Genomic DNA, 23,261 nt, shown 5'->3' on the forward strand with positions numbered 1-23,261 from the left:
TGGATGACAATATTGCTCGCTCACAAAGCACACAAGATTGTTTAGAGTGTTACTGCAAGTTTCTGCCCTCGCAATATACTACATAACTGTCTTCATTAATGGCACTTGTCCATTAGATAAGAAAGTGGCATTCTACCACTTTTGGACCTTCTTTTTCGTTTTCAGCAATACCGGAAGTGAAGGTGATGCCGAAGATACAGTACAGACGTCCTGGTGAGCAGGCGTCCATGTTCTGCCACGTCGTGGGAGAGCCTTTCCCCAAGGTAAGAGCAACACCAACACGTGCTGTAACTGCGCAGAAGCGTCCATTACTACGAATTACGCAGTGGCTTAAAGGCCTTGTAGTAGTTGCTAAATTGCGAAATGCTTCTTGCAAGACTCAGAACACACTTCAATATACGAAAGACGTATAAAGTCGAAGAGCACATATCTCAATAACCCATACATTTCACACACTCTACGACTTCCAAAATTTCTTCAAAAATTCATGCTTATTGACGTGGAAAGCGCGGTAGGGAAAAATTATTAGTGTCCTGCGGCGTGCTTTCTGTTTCTGGTTAGTGAAGGAATTCCTTTCCCTCAGTTGCCGTTATGTGAAAGGCCCATCTGCTATTTATGGAGTAAAAGAAACCTGTATTGAAGATTAATCAGCAGTTGACATCTAGGTCATTAGAGATGCAGTTTGAGCTCGAGATGAGACGTGTCTTATTCAAAGGCATCTGCCTCAGGCGATTTATGAAAGTTACGGACAACCTAAATGAGAACGTCCGCACGGGCATTTGAACATCTGTCGTCTTGAATGCGATTCGAGTATTTCAACGATCTCGTAGCGGACTTGTCTGCCTGTGAATTGTCTGGCATTTCGCACAGACTTCTCTCAGATACGAGCTGGTGTCCTAGGGGCGCTACGAAATAGGCTCTTCTATCTGCCGCTCCTCAGTGGTACAATCTCTAACTTCATAGTTGGGTCTCTTTTTCAGGCGAAAGGGTATAAGACTATAAACAGGAGAAAAATGAGATATTGTAACTCCCTTAAGGAGGGACTTCCATTAAAAACACACACTATTTAAAAGATCCAAATCCACAATTCTGAAGAAACAGTATGAAATTTTGTCCCATGCTTTGCATGAAAGTAGCTCATTTCCAGTTTAGTTTCTTGTATTCTATATATTAAACGTCTTTAGAGACCTTAAAAAATTTATTTTCAAAAGTAACATATGGACTTTTTTCCCAGAAACTGTTCAAATATTTCTACAAAAATTTCTCTGTTTTTCTTACATGTAGTAAGTTACTCTCATGAAGTTTCTTGAATACGTCGAACAGGAAAATTTTAATAATTTTCAATTATAATTCTGTAAGTATAATATAAAATTCATACAAAAATCCAAGTACTTTGCTCGGTATCTCACTCAGCTTGCAATAATAATTTCAAAGTTTACACTTGGGATAACGTTTATTGGGTTTATAGAAATAAGTCTAAAAAAATTCATGATTCTAGGCTTCACAGATTCTAAGAAAAAGGTATATAAACTTTAAAAAATATAATTTTCAGGAAATTCAGTACTAAGTTAAATGTAAGGTTTTTTATTATGTCGCCTCTTTGAAAGGTCCCGGAAATCTACTCAGCGCCCGCTGTTCCTTCAAGGCTTCTCATCTGGTATCTTGCTTTCTGCCTTCTTTTCTTTACCAGGTTTTCAACTGCCTTTCCGGCTGCAGAAAGGCAATGTAAATCTATTTTTCCCAGGAAGTATTGAATGAAATTTTCTACCTTCAAGCCCATTCTATCTAATACCTTCATCTTCCCCACCTTCCCATAATTAAATACAAGAACTGCATCATAAGCTACAATTCTGGATGAAAATTCGTCATGAGTACGTTGCAAAACAAGAATTACTTCTTCATAATCAAAGCAGCTGGGTTGTTATTGTACGAGGTGGCCAGTGGCGTTCGCGGCATTCGACGCTCCGCGTATTGTCTACCACGCCACAACAGTACTGGCTGCTAATAGCAAACGAGGGTAGGACTGGAGTTATCCAATGATGAGAGGAGTATGTGGATACAGAGCGTGGTTCAACTGTTTAGTCAACGAGTAACTGACAACAGTGCTACAGCGCTAGTAATGTTGATACATGCCTGGGCACCATTCCCGAGGGTGTGCAGTTTTCTAACAGACGAAAAATATCAAGTAAGGCGACCAGGAAAGGGAAGAGGGAGGGTGAAGTACAAGATGGGGAAAAGAAGCAAAACAAGAAGAATACGTAAACAAAAGTTCGATGACACGACGGCCGCCGAATATTCCCCTGGCGCATGAATGGTTTGTGTCATTCCCATTGACCATCTTACTTTTCTTTGCTGTAGCCGTTCAACCCCATGTTAAAAGCGCTGTTATGGCAGACGATTTACATTGCCTACTAGAAGCAATATGGGTTTTTCACTTGTCTCCCAATACTGTAATATTGGGATTCCATTTATTTTGAACGTATAGGGTAAAGACCTAATGGGAGGTGAATGGATGACATTAGACAATGTGCAGGATCAGCTTGACTGTTTATTACTGAAGACTATAATGCATGGGAATGTCTACAGAGGGCTTTATCCAGCACTGAATATTGCAGCTACTTATGGTTTTGTTGTTTCCAGTCGGCGTTCATAATCCTGTTCTGCGTATGGGACTGAAAGAGGTGGTGCGATGATTAAGATCTTGGGTTTGCAGTCGGTAGGACACCACATTTAGGCTTCCCGTGTATTCCCTATACTGCTTACCACAAAGGCCACGCAGATGCCTATGGAAAGAAAGTGGGCGATTTGCCCTATCTAACGTACTTCGTCTCCGATGACCTCGTCATCACCAAGACAATAAACACTAACGATTCTTCTTTGTTTTCTACACTGAAAAGTAGGTTATGTGGATCTAGGGCTGTAAAAATAAAGACTAAATTTTGTATTATATTTATTCAGTATTGTCAAGAAACAGAAGTATTCCTCACTTCATACTTTACTGAACATCATTCAAGATGTAGTCATTAGACATAAATACTTTTTTGCCAACCTATCATGTTGTGTGTATAGCCGAGCTCGTGAATATGCCGTTTGAGTGGGATATTTTCCCGTACCGATTTTTCTCTTCTGCTGTCTGATGAACACACACCGTGGCTCTACTGATGAACTTGCAAGAGTAGAACTATGTTGCGTCAAAATTATTCGAAACTGAATCGCGGCGCTGCTACTTCTGGTAGGCCGTTACCACACACACGGCAGTTCTCCCACCTGGCTGTCCTCCTCTGGAGCGACAAGGCGAGGCGGAGTGCGGTCGTCGGACAGCAGAAGGCCGCAGCCCCGTTCAACACTCCCGCCCCCTAACGTTGTGGGCTATCTAAAGGCGGCAATTTGTAGTACGGTGGAAACTGTAGCGAGTGTAAAAGGAATTGGAGGATTACGAATAGCAGACTTCACCTGAGTCGGACACGACATGCATGCGAGGAAAGATGGTGGTGAGTGACTTAAACGTAGTCGGTACTACGTGTCACTGATAATAAGAAGGCTACGATAACTAGCGAGTCAGCACGAACGTGTGGGAAGCAGAAAGGCCAGTAACGAATTGTTTCGGTTTCTCCGATTCCGCTGAAGGCAAAGGCTTGGAAGAATTTGAACACTACCGACCTTATCCGAATCGGGCAGGAACTCTGTGCTATGAGGAAAAAATGCGAGTAACTAAATCTCTGAGATAGTAACGAACCGATACCTAGACTCTTGTCGCATATTCATTACTCAGTAATTAACACGAGAGTGGATCAAAAAATAATGTCTCCTGTGTCATAAAATTTTAATAAAGAATTTATACCTGTCAAATTAGTACAGGTCATAAACTGAAGTCTCCTCCACACAACAACGACGTTCAACGTAGTCGTCATGCATTTGTACACATTTGTGCCATCGCTGAACCCAGGCATCAAAATGAGTTTGAAAAAGTCACAGATTGGCTTCTTGAACCATTTTTCTCTTAATGATTTTAAAGGTGGTGACTGTCATCTGTAACGCGCCTGTCTCCGCGAATCACCTCTTCAGCGCGTCCTCGATTGGCATCATTGATACACGTAATTGAACGGTGGCCGCACGGTCTATCTGCAGCGTCATTTTTTCCACTACCAGCTTCTTCACCCAACGCCTCACATTGCTGATGTCCATTACACCATCTCAATATATTTTGTTTATGGATGAGGCTAAAAGAGCTTTAAAACCATGGATCAAGGAGCTGAATTTTTACAAACTGGTTTTGTTGCCTGGGTTCGACGATGGTACAAATGTATACAAACGCATGCTGACAATGTTGAACGGTTGTATTGTTCAGAATTCAGGGTATGATCTGCACTAATTCTGCTGTTATACACTACAACACAATAAAACGATGCATCACGAAGGAATTTACGGAACGGGACGCAAATCCGTAGCTGTTATGCAGATCTACAGACAAACAAAGTAACTACACTTTCAGAAAAAATGGATGGTTTATTGAAGAGCTTCACATATAACGCGTTCCACCTCTGGCCCTTACGCAAGCAGTAATTCGGCTTCACATAGATTGACAGCGGTGTTGCATGTCCTGCTGAGGGATATCATGTAAAATTCTGTTCAATTGGCGTGTTACATCGTCAAAATCGTGAGCTAGTTGGAAGGACCTGCCCTCAATGCTCAAAACGTTCTCAGTTGGGGAGTGGCCCAACGACCTTGCTGCCCAAGTATGGAGTGAAAAGTACAAAGACAGGCAATAGAAACTCACGCCGAGTGTGGGGAGGCATAATCTTGCTGAAATGAAATCCCATGATGGCTTTCCATGAAGGGCAACAAAAAGGTGCGTAGAATATCATGGACGAGCCATTGTACTGCAAGGGTGGCGTGGATGACAATCAAAGGGATCCTGTCGGGAAAAGAAATGGCACCCCAGACCGATTCTCCTGTCTGGCCGCATTTCGAGTGACAGTCAGGTTGGTATCCCACCGCCTGCTGGGGCATCTCTAGGCACCTCCTCGCCTGTAATCGGGGCTCAGTTCGAAGTGGGACTCATCACTGAAGTCAATTCTTCTCCAGTCAATGTGATTCGAGGTCCAATAAGTGTCTGGACACGCCCCGGACATCGACTGGATACTGACCTGACTGTCGCGTGCCATACGGCCGATAGCGAGGAGCGACGATTTGGGGCGCCATTTCTTTTCACAGCAGTTCCTCTTCGGCTGTCATCCACGACAGCATTACAACATAGCGGTACGTCGACGATTTTCTACGCCCCGTTTTGTCGCCCTTCATGGGAAGCGATCCTGACCCTACATTTCAGCAAGTTAATGAGCTCCCACAAGTGGCAACAGCTTCTACTGCTTGTTTTCGTTTTCGGCAAACCTTACCTTGGCCAGTAAAGTCACCGGATCTCTTTCCAACAGATAACGTTTGTAGCCCTACGGACAGGGCCTTCCAACCATCTCGGAGGTCTGACGGTCCAATGCGCCATTTCGACGGAATTCGGCACGATATCCCTCGGGAAGACATCGAACAACTCTATCAATTAATGCCTAGCCGAATAACTGCTTGCAAAGAGCCAGAGGCGGACCAACGCGTTACTGACTTGCTCAATTTGTGAAGCTCTTTCTCTTGAATAAATCTGTCAATTTTGCTGAAATTGTAATCCTTTGTTTGTCTGTAGATTTACTTCACTTCTACAAATGGTTCAAATGGCTCTGAGCACTACGGAACTTAACTGCGGAGGTCATCAGTCCCCTAGAACTTAGAACTACTTAAACCTAACCAACCTAAGGACATTACACACATCCATGCCCGAGGCAGGATTCAAACCTGCGACCGTAGCGGTCGCACGGTTCCAGACTGAAGTGCCTAGAACCGTTCGGCCACTCCGGCCGGCGTAAAATGACAGCTCGACCAATGGACTGCCCTTTTATACCTTGTGTGCGCGATACCACCGGCATCTTTATAAATGCATATCGCTAAGCAATGACTTTTGTTACCTCACTGTAAGGTACCGAAATAATTTACATGAAATAAATTTGTAACAAAAAATCAGATGTTATCCATTTCATTTATAGTACCTGGAGCAATATAATACCCAGACTGTATGGTAATAGCTCCATAAGGGCAAAGAAAAATACGTTATTCGCCTTTGTAGGTAACTGTTCACAAGTCCCATTGGTGTCTATATCCCTACCTAATTAATTTACTCTAATCATGATTCATTGAATACATACGTGTTTTATCACGACTGACTATTGATGTCACGTTTGATTTCCTCATCTTGATTGATTTACAGAATTCTACATTTATTCGGTTATATACTTTTATGATAAATTTTGCCTTTACTTTAAAGAGATTTTATTTAATGTCCTCTTGCTACGAACGGAAAATAAAGTTTTATCGACTTAAAACCTGACGAATCAGGAAAGTCGATGACTCTGTTGCTTTATTTTTTTCCGAACACTGGACGACAGATTAAGCTTGAAGAAAGCAATGAGTGTTCCTATTTGCAGTTATAGACAGATTTGAGTGCTCATTATAAGAAAACAAATTAAGTGATTTTATTTTGCTGTGTGAAGAAGGCTTTGTTTAAAGCGAGAATATTTAAAGCGTTAATACAGACTTCCGTCTTAGTGTATGTTGAGTATTAAATCATTTATGGCACAGGTGCATTACTTTTTGATCCACCCTCGTATTTACGAAATATGTTTTCCAGCCATCTCTTTTAGAGAAATATTCGTTTTACGCCTCTCGGTACTCGGCACCCTGTTCCTGACGAGAATTTCATCCTTAAGCTTCGGCACTCCTCTTCGCCTTGGTTATAGAAATGAAAGTTGAGGTATTAATTTTTTTTTAAAGAAAAGCATAGTATTCATTTGGACGGTAAGACAAGAACATGTGTTTTTGCCTCGAACCGTGCCCCAGTAGCGAGCCATTACACTGTTCACCCAACCTCCTGAACGTTTCTCCTTCTGGAGTCTTTCGTCCCCGTTTAACTGCCCTGGCAGACACAAATCCTCTTAGCGCCGTGCAGCGCCCGCTCGGCAGACGGCCGGCAGTGAGTGGGTGGGACGTCCGCAGGTGGAGTGGCTGAAGAACGACGAGCCGCTGCGCGCGCGCCAGTGGCCGCCCAAGTACGACCTGGTGGGCAACGGCACCGAGCTGCGCACGCGCCACATCGCCTACGCGGACACCGGCGCCTACATGTGCCAGGCGCGCAGCGTCGGCGGCCTCACCAGGGACATCTCCTCGCTCGTCGTCCAGGACGAGCCCACGCCCAGTGAGTAACCTCGCGCGCGAGCCGCCGCTGCGCACCGTACGATTCCCATACCTCGTGACAGGCCCCAACTCGGGACCTTCGCCTTTCGTGGGAAGTTGCTCTACCGACTAAGCTATTCATGCACGACTCGTGGCCCGTCCTAACAGCTTTACTTACACCTTTACCTCATTTTCTACCTTCCAAACTTCACACAAGCTCTCCTGCGGAACTTACAGGACTAGAACTCCTCGAAGAGAGGTTACCGCAGAGACATAGTTTAGCAATAGCCTTCGGATCGTCGCTTGGGCAGCCCACTCGGTACAGCTAATGCCCGCGAAAGACAAAGCACCCGAGTTCGAATCTCGGTCCAGCAGACAGTTCTAATCTGCCCGGAAGTTCCAGTCTTTGAGGAATTTTAAACATAACTCTTTTGATATTTCCCATGGAAGGCTGAGGATTTTACTCAATATAGCTACATATCTCTTCTTCCAAATACCAGTTTTCCAATAATCTGTCGCTTATAAGAGTGGATGAAAAATTTCATTTGCGCCTCATAATGATGGGAGCGTAAGTTGCCCAAATGTGTGACACTCTTGATTTTATTAGAGCGGTAACTAAGTTCATAGAGTCTTCCCACAAATTTCGTAACCTCAACAGGTAACAGAGCGTTTAGTCAACAATAATATATTTTCCTTCACTATTAGAAAAAATGTGTGTGAAATCTTACGGGACTTAACTGCTAAGGTCATCAGTCCCTAAGCTTACACACTACTTAACCTAAATTATCCTAAGGACAAACACACACACCCATGCCCGAGGAAGGACTCGAACCTCCGCCGGGTTCAGCCGCACAGTCCATGACTGCAGCGCCTAGACCGCTCGGCTAATGCCGCGCGGCTCACTATTACAACAGCCTGCCAACCCTGGAGTAATTTTTAGATTCCGCGACAATAGAAAGCACGTGGTCTTGAGGCTAACAACTTGTCAACGCATGATCGGAGCGTATTTTCAACCGGAGTGGAAGTTCCTTCAACGTTATTCGATAGAGAGTGGGAAAAGTCGAAATCTCAGGGCGCAGGATTAGATGAATAAGGTGGGTAAAGTGGGTATGGAATGACTTCTCAACCTTTCTCCCGTACACTGTATTTTGTCAGTCTTACAGAACGCGGGTAGGCTTTATCATGGAGCAGCATCATGTCTTGGACTATGTCTGGAACACGTCTCAGTTGTTGACAGTAAATATCAACCTCGAGGAAACAATTCGTAGCACATCACACGATCTCTGTTCCATCAGGTGCATAACATTATCTTTTGTGGATGCTGGAGCTCTTTGTACGGAGGTCTGCTGCTTTCTTTGCACTCAGCCATTCCTTTCTTTTCCTTATATTAAAATAAAGATACCATTGCTCCTCACCATTAACAATACAAGGTCCGAATGGTCGGTGTTGTTCACGAGCCAATTGATGACAAGCAAGCAGAGCTGCGCACATGGCCACCCACTGGTATTTGTATTACTAGCTTAGAGCATGAGGTACCCGTACACTACTGATTTTTGAACCTTCCCCGTCGCATTTAAGTCTCGCCCTGTGGCGGAATGATCACACTTCCTCACAATTACCAGTTCTCGAGTACACTGACGTGGATCGTTGTGGATTAATGCGTTTAAACGATCTTCATCAAATCTCGAAGATCTTCCTAAGAGTGAAAAGCGATCAATGTCTAAACGATCCTCCTTAAAACAACAAAACGATTTTCTTGCCATACTGCGTCAAACAGGGTTATCCACACTCACGACGTAAATGTTTCTGGCTGTTTCCGTTCTGTCACCTCTCTGCTGAACTCAAACAAAATAATATGTCGCAAATGGTCTGATTTCTCCACTTGGCATCCATTTTCTAACGTCCGCAGCTCCACTCACTATCTCTAAATGACAAAATGAAATTATGTAAACTCAGTAGCAAAAATAAACTACAAATAAGAAAGGGAAATCGATAAATAAACCCAAAGCAAGCAGATACAATATGCATAACAAAAACGCTAAGAACTTTCCATCAACCTAATGCATACAAAACTCATCCACAGTGGATGTCTCACCTTGGGTTAAAACAACAGCCTAGCTCGCAATAAAATTTTATCAGTGACCGGTTTCGACTCTATTTGGATGTCATCTTTAATTTTCAAGTAATGTGTCCCATGAGTCGTCCACGCAATGGTCTTTGAAGATATCGACCTGTGCCTTTACCATGACTACAGTCGGCGGCCCTGTGTATATTTCTGTGATTTCTTAGTTCCCACCTTGGTCTCTGTTTTATCTTGACAACGGCATCACTTCTAGTCCTCACTAGATGACGGTGATTAGCGGCTTTACAGCGATATCTACATATTTTAGTGTTTTTGTCATTTAATGCAATTATTTTCTGGTTGTGTGTCATGTTAAGCCAGCACTTACAAATAAAAAGAAAAAAAAACTTCCTTTTGTTCTTTTCCTTATCGGCTGGAAACTACTAAGAACGACGTCCTTGTAACTCGTTCCAATGCCACTATGTGGCATTTCATCTTCTTTCAATTTGACATAAAAAGCCTACTTGTCTGATGATCCGTGACTATTTACATATTTATATATTTACACCTAGTTTGCTATAACATGCCGGCCGCAGTGGTCTAACGGTTCTAGGTGCGCAGTCCGGAACCGCGCGACTGTTACGGTCGCAGGTTCGAGTCCTGCCTCGGGCATGGATGTGTGTGACGTCCTTAGGTTAGTTAGGTTTAAGTAGTTCTCTAGGTTCTGGGGGACTGATGACCACAGATGTTAAGTCCCATAGTGCTCAGAACCATTTGAACCATTTTGCTATAACATGTTTGGAAATTCCATATAACATGAATGTCTCACATTTTGTGAAGCGTTTACCATTGGACAGGACTGACATAATCCGTTTTCGGCCAGAAATTTGCATACTGTTTAACCCGTCACTCTACAGCCATCAGTCCGCAGTTTACGATCGTGTTGCCGCGTTCACATCCAGCAGCAGTTAGATGGGTAAATACTACATCGCTGCATCATTATACTTTGCTCTGACACCACACTCACGAAACTTTCTGTTGCTGTACTATTGGTCTTACAGTGCTCATATTCTGATGAGGATTTTTAACTGAAGTCGATACCGATCATTAATAAAAGATTACTGTGATCCCAGTAGTATCATCAGATCGTTGTTGCTCTCCTAGACCAGGTTGTCCAAATTTATTAGGGTGTGTCACATTGTTGCAGTGTCTTTACTGGAATCTACATACATCTACACATTCTGCTTGCTGTAAATTGTCGATTTCAACCTACAAGATTTCAGAAAAATAAACTTTAGGATAAAAATCTTAAAAATAAATGAATGGTTTTTGTAAGAGAACACATACATATAAAAGATAGGCCAATGAACAGGGAAATCTACTGCTTCAGGTCGGTAAGAAAGATACCTGTTGTGATCTCGTGAGGTGGATCTGTCCGGCGAACGACATCAGGAGGATCGACCACGTCCAGAATTTTCTTACTTTGGCCATGGCTCATACTGGTGCTTCCCCTATCTCGTCGGGAGCAGAGAGTCAGAGCCCAGGATACATTATATCACAGTATTTCACAACTACATACAGGTAATTCTCGTGCGTATCAGCAGGTCCTGGGTGGTGATTAAGGGAGGTGGAGACAGGGGCCTATTCATCAACGAGAGTGGTGACGGCAGTAGACACTTCATTGGTGGTTCTGTCCTGTCGTCCAGATTTGTCATTGTTTGTAATAACTGCTTCAGCAGCAATGATGTAGTTGGTCGAATGAACAATTTCTCATATAAACGCTCACAAAACCCGGATGAACAAACAATTCCAATTGCCAAAGGTGGCAGTTTTTAGCTGATATTATTCAGATGAGTATACAGATTTGCCAGGTTTCTCAGTGCAATGGATATAGTGAAGTCATAGGTGACTATATCAATCACGTTATCACACGAACAACACACTCTTTTGTAAACGTATAGAAACTTGTAATTAAGGCACATACCACGTGGAATCTGTTCCAGCTCTTCCAGACAGGTGCCACAACCCCCAGAATTTTTTCCGGGACTTTAGCTGGACCACCATTGCAGCTGGAGAGAGCTGTCTGTCAAAAATCGTAACTGTCACGTACTTAGTAGTCTTTCACGCAGTTGGCGAGGCTTGCACTGGAAATAGCCTACTCACGGCACCATGACTACCACTTGTGGAAAGCTATTTCTAAACTGTCCGTTAGCCGATTACATCCCACTGTATACGTTGGCATGATGTGCAATCATTCCTTTAATAAATTTAAACGATCATTTCTTGGTACAATCTAATATTTATTTACGTTTTAGACGAGGTTCCGCCTGTTACGAAGAGTATAAGCTGTATATAATCACAGCCGCCCGAACAAATTTGACTGAATGCTGCAGCTCACTTCAGAGTGACACAGATACGTGACAATATTTTTCAGCATAATTACCAAGTCTCTGTAAACAATAGCCGGTACGTTCTACTAGTGGTTCAGTTTCTCGACGATAGAAATCCGCTTCTTGGTCATGGCGTCACTCCAGAACCACTGAGTCAACAGCCTCATCGTTGGACAATTTCTTCCCACATACCCCAGCCCCCAACCCCGGACTGTCTTTCAGGTTCCCGAAAAGATGGAAATAGCGTGCTCCAAGGTATGAACTGTATGGCGAGTTAGCATTATCTGCGTCTATGCGGTCTTGGTCACATTGTTCATATCATTTCACTTCGGCTGGACGTGACATTGTATTTGGTCCGTCAACCGCCCGAATTTCAAGGAGAATCTGTGTGAAATTTTCCCCCGAAAGAATCATATTGTCCCAGATACTTTAAATTTGAGGTTCGTTTCCAGAAACAACGCTATGTCAATTTCACACTATGACGCACCTGTTATCTGTATCGCAGCACACTATGTCTACAGGAGTTGTAGCTACACTTAGTCGAGAGCATACGATGTTAGCAATAAATGCCTATGTGCTGCTGATGTAAGTGTAAAATAGGGGCGCTACTCAAGAGCAACATAAGGCACGAATGCCTATAAACACAACTGCTAAAATGTATTCACGACAATACACAAGTGTTCTACCACACATACATACTCCACTTGAGGAGATCGTAGGACAATACCCCTAGCCTGTGGCACTCCTGGACTGAGGCTAAATCCAGTTGGTGCACACTACTGTCCTCTCTACAGGGTAGGCACTGGCGGGTCAGTGCCGTGCATTCATCTACATCTACATCTACATCTACGTGACTACTCTGCTATTCACAATAAAGTGCCTGGCAGAGGGTTGATTCAACCACCTTCAGGCTGTCTCTCTACCGTCCCACACTCGAAAGGCACGCAGGAAAAACGAGCACTTTAATTATTCTGTGCGAGCCCTGATTTCTCTTATTTTATCGTGATGATCATTCCTCCCTATGTAGGTGGGTGCAAAAATAACGTTTTCGCAATCGGAGGAGAAAACTGGTGATTGAAATTTCATGAGAAGATCGGGTCGCAACGAAAAACCCCTTTGTTTTAATAATTGCGACTCCAGTTCCCATATCATGTCTGTGACGCAATCTCCCCTATTTCGCGATAATACAAAGCGAGCTGCTCGTCTTTGAACTTTTTCGATGTCATCCGTCAGTCCCACCTGATGCGGATTCCACATCGCACAGCAGTACTCCAGAATAGGGCGGACAAGCGTGGTGTAAGCAGTCTCTTTAGTAGACCAGTTACAGCTTTTAAGTGTTCTGCCAATGAATCGCAGTTTTTGCTTTGCTTTACCCACAATATTATCTATGTGGTCGTTCCAATTTAGATTCTTTGTAATTGTAGTCCCTAAGTATTTAGTCGAATTTACAGCCTTAGGATTTGTGTGACTTATCGCGTAATCGAAACTTAGCTGATTTCTTTTAGTACTCATGTGTAAAACTTCACACTTTTCTTTATTCAGGGTCAATTGCCACTTTTCGCAGCATACAGATATCTTATCTAAATCATTTTGCAAGTCGTTTTGATCATCTGATGACTTTGCAAGACGGTAACTGACAGCATCATCTGCAAACAATCTAAGACGGCTATTCAGATTGTCTCCTGTGTCGTTAATATAGATCAGGAACAGTGGAGGGCCTATATCACTTCCTTGGGGAACGCCAGATATTACTTCTGTTTTACTCGATGACATTCCGTCTATTACTACAAACTGTGACCTTTCTGACAGGAAATCACGAATCCAGTGGCACAACTGAGGCGATACTCCGTAGGTACGCAATTTGGTTAGAAGACGCTTGTGAGGAACGGTGTCGAAAGCCTTCTGGAAATCTAAAAATATGGAATGAATTTGACATCCCCTGCTGATAGCACTTATTACTTCATGTGTATAAAGAGCTATTTGTGTTTCACAAGAACGATATTTTCTGAATCCGTGCTGCCTATGTGTCAATAAATCGTTTTATTCGGGGTACTTCATAATATTCGAATACAGTGTATGTTCCAAAACCCTAATGCAAATCGACGTTACTGATATAGGCCTGTAATTTAGCAGATTACTCCTACTTCTTTTTTTGGGTATTGGTGTGACTAGAGCAATTTTCCAGTCTTGAGGTACGGATCCTTCTGTGAGCGAGTGGTTGTATATTATTGCTATAAATATGGAGCTACTATATCAGCATACTCTGAGAGGAACCTGACTGGTATACAGTCTGGACCGGAGGCCTTGCCTTTATTAAGTGAGTTAAGCTGCTTTGTTACACCGATGATATCTACTTCTATGTTTCTCATCTTGGCAGTTGTTCTTGATTGGAATTCAGGAATATTTTCTTCGTCTTCTTTGGTTTCGGAAAATCGTGTTTAATAACTCTGCTTTAGTGGCACTGTCATCAGCGACTTCACCGTTGTTATCGCGCAGTGAAGGTATTGTCGAAGAGCGGCGAATTCTCTTCGAGCAAGACGGTTTGATGTGAGTGGCTCTAAAGCGACGACTGGAACCGGCTCTAGTTGAAAACCTCGCTGAAAATCTAGAGCATCCTCTCGAATGCGCTTCGCAGTAACTCAACCGGTTAAGCTGCGGAGCGCGGCTTGCATCCCAGCGTGCACCCATATTAAGCGCCTCATTAACAGTTGCACGTAATGCGTGCCGTAAACACAGTCCCGCGATGCTAGAAACGTCTGCATCCGACCGAGAGAATTTGCTGGAAAACTCGCTTCCCCTGCGCTTCTATGCTGCCCCGTTTCTCTCCGTTGCTGGAGGGACGTCTATATTGCCAGGGCTGCGGTACGGTGTCAGCAGGAAACTCGGAACTTGAACACTTCTTTGAAAATGCACCAGTCTTGTTGTGCAAACGTCTTAGCGTGGAACAACTTCTGCAACTTTCTTTCAGAAGTTCCTAATGTATTAAAAGGGTCTTCAGTCGATGTTTAGTCGATCGTTTGTTCTGCTAAAATATGCGTTTCCTGCCATCAGACAAACGAATAACTATTAAATCCAGCGAAGATTCCTTTAATACAAAAGCAGAAACGCTTTTCGACGTAAATAAGTACAAGATGTTACAAAAATGAGTTTACAACTTTGAAAATTCTTACAAATTTATTGATACGAATGACGGACATATATTTGGCGTAATTTTGTAGGACAATAGACGACTCACGGATTGCGCAAGTACGAATCACAAATAGATGGAAGCATTCGGGTATGACGAATGCCTAGAGAACGTTACTTATATCTCGTATGTTGGCAACAGTGAAGAACGGCTGTGGTGGTAGTGTTTTCCGTGGTTAGAGAGTGGTTCCTTATTGGACTTAAGAGAATGCTTAATGCGTGAGGATAGGAAAACAGTTTACAGCATTATGTAGTGCGTACAACACAGGAACATCTAGGAGATGATTAACGTTTGTATTTGCTTTACAGCGCACCCTGCCAATGCAGCATCTGTGGACAATAACGTCCCTGAAATGAACTGTCCTGTCCAGAGTACTGAGCTGAAGGGAATGGAACTCCTTTAGGATAAACTATAACGTTGACTACGTTGCAGACCCAAGCGTCCATCATCATTATCTCCTCTTTCGGAATAATATAATTCCATCTTCTGGCGTACAATAAACCTTTCACCATTTGTTATCTGTGGAACAAAAGTTCCGTGTTCCACTTTATAAAATAGAGAAAATAGGATCCCAACAGCAAACACTGTCTTGCTGCCGTCGTCTGGTTTCAGCACTTGAGAAAGAAAGGTCTACCATTCCTCATCAAACTTAACGTCGAAGAGTGAACAGACCGCACAGGATACACCTGATCGGCGGTGTGTCCAAGGAACTCAATGGACCACTCCAAAACAATAATGACACTGAAGAAAATTGGCCGCAAAAATTAATCCGTTATCATTTTCGTTAAAATATTTTGTGAAATTTCGTTATTCGTTAAAAGGTTGTAGAAGAATATTCTAAGATCAGACTCAGTTTCCTTGGAACTGTGCTGAGAGAATAGAAAGTGACGACTTGAAGACTGCTCCGGTTAATTGTGCAGTATACAACAGCTACCCCATAAATGTGTGATCCCTGCGGCGGAATGTACGAGGGTCACTAAAAGAAATGCACACCATTTTTTTTAAATCCATCTTCTATTCTACATGTCTAAAAGTTTTACAGTGTGTAGATACATCCTTTAGGAACAATATTTTCATTTCTCCAAATAATTTCCATCCCTCTCAACTGCCTTACGTCATCTTGGAACCAGCGCCTGTACACCCTCACGGTAAAATTCTGGACCAACCTGTTGGAGCCACTGTTTGGCAGCGTGCACAAGGAGTCATCGTCTTCAAACCTTGTTCCACGAAGAGAGTCTTTCAGTTTCCCAAAGAGATGATAGTCACATGGAGCCAGGTCCATCCGAGTTTCGTGATCGCTTCCATGGCTTTTTGACTGACATGTGGCCGTGTATTGTCGTGCAACAGCACAACATCATGCTTTCGCCGATGTGTTCGAACACGACTCAGTCGAGCTTGTGGTTTCTTCAGTGTCGTCACATATGCATCAGAATTTATGGTGGTTCCACTTGGCATGATGTCCACAAGCAGGAGTCCGTCGAAATCGAAAAACAGCGTAGCCATAACGTTTCGAGCAGAAGGTGTGGTTTTGATTTTTTTTTCGCCTTGGGTGAAGTTGCATGATGCCACTCCATTGATTGCCTCTTCGTCTCTGATGAAAAATGATGGGCCATGTTTCATCACCTGTCACAATTCTTCCAAGAAATTCATCTCCACCATTCTCGTACTGTTCCAAAAAGTTCGCTGCATACCGTTTTTCTAGTTTCTTTGTGAGCCACTGTCAACATCCTCGAAACCCACCTAGCACAAAGCTTTTTTAACGCCGACACTTACAGTATTCTGCAAAACTTCCTTCCCCTATCCCAACGTAGCGTGACAACTCGTTCACGGTGATGCGTCTGTCAGCAGTCACCAATTCGTTAACTCTCTGCACATTGTCTGGAGTGTGTGCAGTACGAGGCCTGCCGCTGCGAGGACAATCCTCAATATTGCCGTGCCCGCTTTCATCACGTAACCTGCTTGCCCACCGACTAACTGTACTGCGATCGACAGCAGCATCTCCATACACCTTTTTCAACCTCTTGTGGATGTTTCCCACTGTCTCGTTTTCACAGCACAGGAATTCTATGGCAGCGAGTTGCTTCTGACGAACGTCAAGTGTAGCAGCCATCTTGAAGACATGCTGTGACGGCACCAGTCACGGGAACAGGTTGAACTAAGTTTGAAAACAAACGGGAAGGATGTGTCTACACATTGTAAAACTTTCACACACGCAGAATGAAAACTTTATTTTAACAAAATAGTGTGCATTTCTTTTGGAGCGACCCTCGTAACTGATCCACGAAGGAAGTGGTTTACAAGGCGCTTGTTCGACCAGTTTTTGAGTGCTGTTCATCAATCAGCGATTCTTACTTTGTATAAACGACAGAAGAGATAGATAAGACCCAACGAAGAGTGGTGTATTTCGTCACGGGCTCCCTTAGTCGGCGTGAGAGCGTTACACAGATGCTTCACAACCTCCGGTGGTAGACATTACAAGAGAGGCATTGTCCGTGACGGACAGGTTTACTATTAAAATCTCCAGCACTTTCGAGAATAGTCGGGAAACACTGTAATTTCTCCCACATAAATATCGAGAAACGATCACGACGAGAAAAGATGAGAGAATGGAGGTGATACTCGTGAGCTACCGAGGGCTACCACACCTCCTGCTAGTAAAACGACTGCGAGTAAGGAGTTAAAAGAGATGGGGTGCAGTAGTCGTCAAGCTTACCGACAAACATTGTTCACAAGTGCCATACGCGAGTGAAGCAGGAATGGGGCAATGAGTTAGTGGTACGAAAAGTACTCACGTGAACAAGGAGCCGATTAGACGGCTGATGAGGAAGTATGTAACCGGTACACGTAATACGATCAGCATCGGTATGACAGACTCCGCTTACAGTGTCGTACCCGTTTGATACACGTGTAGACAGCTACACTGTCGGTGATACACCGCACGACGATCGAAATGACGTGTATTTACTCAGCATGTCTGTCGATGGACTGGGGGTATGACATGTGCAAAGGTCTTACTCCAGCTATTTGAGTCGGATATCACAGAGCAACGGTTCCCAACCTGGGGTGTAGCTACTCCCGGGGCAGCGAGCGGAGCGGATGAAGTTTTATATTTAAAAATCAAGTTCTATTGCCAATATTTCGTTAAACACTGATATGAGTTGTTTTCATGGTCTTCACCAGAAGACTAGTTTGATACAACTCTTCGCACTAATCTATCCCGCGCAAACTTCTTCATCCCTGCATAACTACTGCAACCCAAATCCGCTTCAACTGTCTTATTGTAGTCAAACCTTGGGATCCATTTACTGTTTATATTCCTCAAATTTCTTTCGTTACCAAATTAATTACTTCTTTCCACCTACCCTATCAGTCTGTTCTTTCAGTCGAGATGCACTAATTTTTTTTTCCTCCTCGATTAGATTATGCACGTCTTCATTAGTAATCTTATCTACCAATCTAATCTTCAGCATTATTCTGTAGCATTTTTCATTTCGGTACAAAGCTGCGCTGCACATAAATACTTTGATAAAACGCGTTCTGTAAGTTTAATTTGCAGTAGATGTTAAAATATTCCTCTTTTTCAGAAGGCTTATAGAACTGCAGTTTGTCTACACCTATATACGTTCTTCGCAAGCAGACATACGGTACGTGGCAGAGGCTGCCTCGTTCCACGACTAGCCATTTCCTTTGACGATCCACTCGCAAATGGAGCGAGGGATGAACGACAGTCTATACGCCTCCATGCGAGCCCTACATCTACGTCTACATGATTACTCTGCATTTTGCACTTAAGAGCCTGGCAGAGGGTTCATCGAACCATTTTCGTACTACTTCTCTACCATTCCACTCTCGAATGGCGCGTGGGAGAAAGGAACACCTAAATCTTTCCGTTCTAACTCTGATTTCTCTTATTTTATTATGATGACCATTTGTCCCTACGTTGGTGGGTGTCAACAAAATATTTTCGCATTCATAAGAGAAAGTTGGTGATTGAAATTTCGTAAATAGATCTCCCCGCAAAGAAAACCGCCTTTGTTTTAGTGACTGTCACCCCAACTCGCGTATCATATCAGTGACACTCTCACCACTATTGCGCGATAGCACGAAACGAACTGCCCTTCTTTGCACTTTTTCTATGTTCTCCGTCAATCCTACCTGGTAAGGATCCCACACCGCGCAGCAGTATTCCAGCAGAGGACGGACAAGTGTAATGTAGGCTGTCTCTTTAGTGGGTTTGTCGCATCTTCTAAGAGTCCTGCCAACAAAGCACAGTCTTTGTTTCGCCTTCCCCAGAATATTATCTATGTGTTCATTCCAATGTTAGTTGCTCGTAATTGTAATTCCAAGGTATTTAGCTGAATTGACAGCCCTTAGATTTGTGCGATTTATCGTAGACCCAATATTTATCGGATTTCTTTTAGTACCCATGTGGATGACCTCGCACTTTTCTTTGTTTAGTGCCAATTGCCACTGTTCGCACCATACAGAAATTCTCTGTAGATCATTTTGTAATTGAAATTGATCGTCTGATGATTTTAAATGACGGTAAATTACAGCATCATCTGCAAACAATCTAAGGGTGCAGCTCAGATTATCACCTAGATCATTTATATAAATCAGGAACTGTAGAGGGCCTATGACACTACCTTGCGGAACGCCAGATATCACTTCTGTTCTACTCAATGATTTACCGTCTATCACTACGAACTGTGACATCTCTGAGAGGAAATCACGAATCCAGTCACACAACTGACACGATACTTCATATCCACGCAATTTGATTAATAGTCGCTTGTGAGGAACGGTATCTGGAAATCTAGGAATATGGAATCGATCTGAGATCCCTTGTCGAAAGCACTCATTACTTCATGGGAAAAAAGAGCTGGCTGTCTTGCACAAGAACGATATTTTCTGAATCCGTGTTGGTTGTGTATCAATAAGTTATTTTCTTCTCTTATCTTGTCCACATTCGCTCCCTTTAATGTGTGTCAGGGCGCTGATGACCTCGACGTTGAGCGCCCATAAGCCACAACACACACACACACACACACACACACTTATCTTGTCTTCACGGTCCTTGCACGAAATGAACGTTGGTGGCAGTAGAATCGTTCTGCAGTCGAACGCAAATGTTGATGCTCTAAACTTTCTCATCAGTGCTTCCCGAAGAGAACGTCGCCATCTCTCCAGGAATTCCAATTCGAGTTCACTGAGCATTTCCGTAATACTCGCGTGTTGATCGAAACTACTGGTAACAAATCTAGTAGAAAATTTCTGAATTGCTAGACTGTTTTCCTTTAACCCGACCTGGTTGGAATCTCAAACACTCGATTATCACTCAAGAGCGGATCGCACAAGTGTTCTGTACGCGGTGTACTTTACACAAGAGTTACTCTTTCTTAGAATTCTCCCAATAACTCAAAGTCGACCACTCATATTCCCTACCGCTGACTTTGCAACGTTACACTTAGATACTTAATCGACGTGACTGCTTTACACAACATACCACTAATACGGTAATCGAAAATTACGGGTTTTTTTTTAGCACTCATCTGCATTAACTTATATTTTTCTACAGTTAGAACAAGCAGCCATTTATCACACTAAATATAAGCACAGTCTAAGTCATCATGTATCCTTCTAAAGTCATGACACTTTCTCGTGCCGACAGGTCATCAGCAAGCTTCAAAAATTGATGCCCACGCTACCCGTCAGAACGTTTACTTACATAGAGAAGAAGCGTGGTCATATCAGATTTCCTGGCTGCAGAAAATATCCAGTTGCTAGACTGTTCTCCTTTAACCCAACCTCGCCACCACTTAACACGCATTGTGCAGGACAACGTACTTGGTTCTGCTACTTAAGAAGGCAGCGAGCTGCTCACGCATCTGTGAACCTATTCCATATGCTCGAATCTCCGTTAACAACCTGCAGGGGAGCACTGTGTGAAACACTTTCCGGAAATGTAGGAACATGAATTTCGTCATTCCCTCTTCATTCCTGTTTCGCAGGAGATCATGCGAAAAAAAGGCAAGCTGAATTTCACAAGTGCGAGGCTTTCTAAATCCGAATTGATTTGTGGACAGGAGTTTATCTGTCTCAAGGGAATTTCGCTTTTTTCCCGTCGCTTGGAGTTCTGCATTGTGCGTGAAATTTGCAGTAAATGCAAGCTAAGTAAGGGACCAACGCCGAAGCTTACTCTCAATAAAGCCGAATTCGGACTCCATTTGGACCAGGCGACTCATTTGTTTCGAACTCTTTCATCTGATTCTCAGCGCCAGGAAGGGCTATTTCTACGTCCTCCGTGCTGGAGTCTGTGCGACGGCCAAACGATCCGTACGATGCTCTTGCGTGAATGATTTTTTAAACACGAAATTCAACACTTCTGCTTTCCTTTCACTCTACCTTATTGCCACGCCAGGCAGGTCTGTGAGTGACGGAATAAAAGACGTCGACCAGTCTAGTGATTTTACGTATGACTAGATTTTTCTTCGGTTCTAGGCAAAATCTTCCCTTAACGTATGCCGATGGAAGCTATTGCAGACTTCGCGAATCAATCTTTTACAGGCAGCACGAATTTCTACTGACTCCTGATTGTCGACATTTCTACGTTCTTTTTTGAACCGAGAGTGCAACAATTTCTCTTTCCTCGGCACTCTCCAAATTTTGCTATTAAAACCACGTTGCGTCTTTTTCGTTGTTAACCCTTTTACTCGGCACATACCGCTCCAGAGCGCGATTTGTGATATGTTTAAGCTTTGCCCTTAATTTCTCTTAATCCATAATATTGGAACTAAATGATGTCCATTCAGTGTCTGAGTGGGATGCTAAGAACTGCTTATCTGCTCTTTCTACCACAAAAATTCTCCTTGTCTTCTCGATGGATATATTAGCTTTAGTAACCGTCGTCGCTACGAAGATATCATTAGCACTAATCCCACATCTCGGAACCGACAGTGCAGCTAAGGTCAGACCTGTTTCCAACTAGAGGATCTAAAATAGAACGACAGTTATTTTTCTCCAAAAATATCAAAACCCGGCCAGAAGTTTTAGTGTCTCATTTCTTCTTTCAGTCCGCTCAGCATAGGCTTATGTAATTCGAACACATTCCATTACTATTGTTTTATATATTTGTTCGTGTACATCTTTTAACGTCTTTTCACTACAACACCCATTCCTCTCAATCTGTCTTCAGTGTCGGTTGCCGTATACGAGAAAACCGCAGTTTCTTCGGCAAACCTTAAAGGTTCCTTTCTTCGCCTTGAACTTCAATTTAGTTTCCAAATTTTTCTTCAGCTTCCTTCACTGCTTGCTCTATGTACAGAGTGAATAAAATTGGGGATATCCTACAATTCTGTCTCACTCCATTCTGAATCACTGCGTCTCGTTCGTCACGGTCGACTTTTATAATTTCAATTTGGTTTCTACACAATTTGTAGGTATGCGAAGTAAGTAAACAATAATTCCGCAAAATATTCAAAAATACGCATCATCGCTGTCCCGATATGGCGGAAACCGCAGCCTGTGAGACTGATATGGGAACGATGTTATCTGAAATTCGGCATGCATTCAGAGATAACCACAGCTTATCTCTTCCGGTAACTTGCTTTGTGCGGGCGGCCAGTGTTTCGTCCGTATTTCCGCCTCACTTTTTATTCATTGTTTCACGAAACAGGTGTTCACGGGCCAGCAGAGCATATGCCGTGAAGTCTCCCTTCATTGCTGTGGTGGATTAGTGAGAAATGTGATGATATTTTCACCAGTTCATAGGGGTGAGGTGGGGTGGAGTGGGGGACGTAGCGATGTTCGTCAGGCTCTGTTTGTGTTTAAAGGCAGAAAACAGAAAAGCAGTGAGAGTTACTTGATAATAAACAACAGATGGTCTATACTTGGCAGAACACTTTGGCAATAAACTTACTCTTAGAGATGGACACACAAGATAAAGCGGTAGTTTTTTCGTAAACCTTTTACAAGACAGGACAGAAGTTGAATACATTTAACTGTTCCCAGAAGTAATCATGACGATGATTAACGTATTAAGTTGGCTAAACTATGTAATAAACAATACACTATATTAGCAGTTACACACTAGTATGCAATACTTTCGCATGATGCATCACTGATAAGTAATATAGCGTGATGAAACACAGACCATACGCAGCCAGAAATAGTACACAAGATAACTGAAAGAAAGACGCAGTGAGAGGGACAGAAATGACACTTTTATTCAAAGATAAAAATTATTGCATTGAATTCGCCGTGATACATGATGGTCCTCTAGACAACATAAAAGGCAGGAAACGGTGTAAGTGGGCTGTTTAGGTTTTTATGTTGGTAACGCTACGTAGCG

General features: G+C 43.0%; 1 protein-coding gene across 1 annotated transcript in view; it reads left to right on the plus strand.

Annotated features, from left to right (window-relative positions):
- The window catches only part of LOC126440939 (follistatin-related protein 5-like), a 133,925-nt gene that overhangs the window by 52,624 nt on the left and 58,040 nt on the right, over positions 1 to 23,261 (plus strand). The window contains exons 7-8 of the mRNA XM_050090678.1: positions 166 to 263; positions 7,096 to 7,294. Of these exons, the coding sequence (XP_049946635.1) occupies positions 166 to 263; positions 7,096 to 7,294 (297 nt within the window). The remainder of the gene's footprint in view (positions 1 to 165; positions 264 to 7,095; positions 7,295 to 23,261) is intronic.

This window comes from Schistocerca serialis, chromosome 1, assembly GCF_023864345.2.
Source record: "Schistocerca serialis cubense isolate TAMUIC-IGC-003099 chromosome 1, iqSchSeri2.2, whole genome shotgun sequence".
Taxonomy (NCBI): domain Eukaryota; kingdom Metazoa; phylum Arthropoda; class Insecta; order Orthoptera; family Acrididae; genus Schistocerca; species Schistocerca serialis.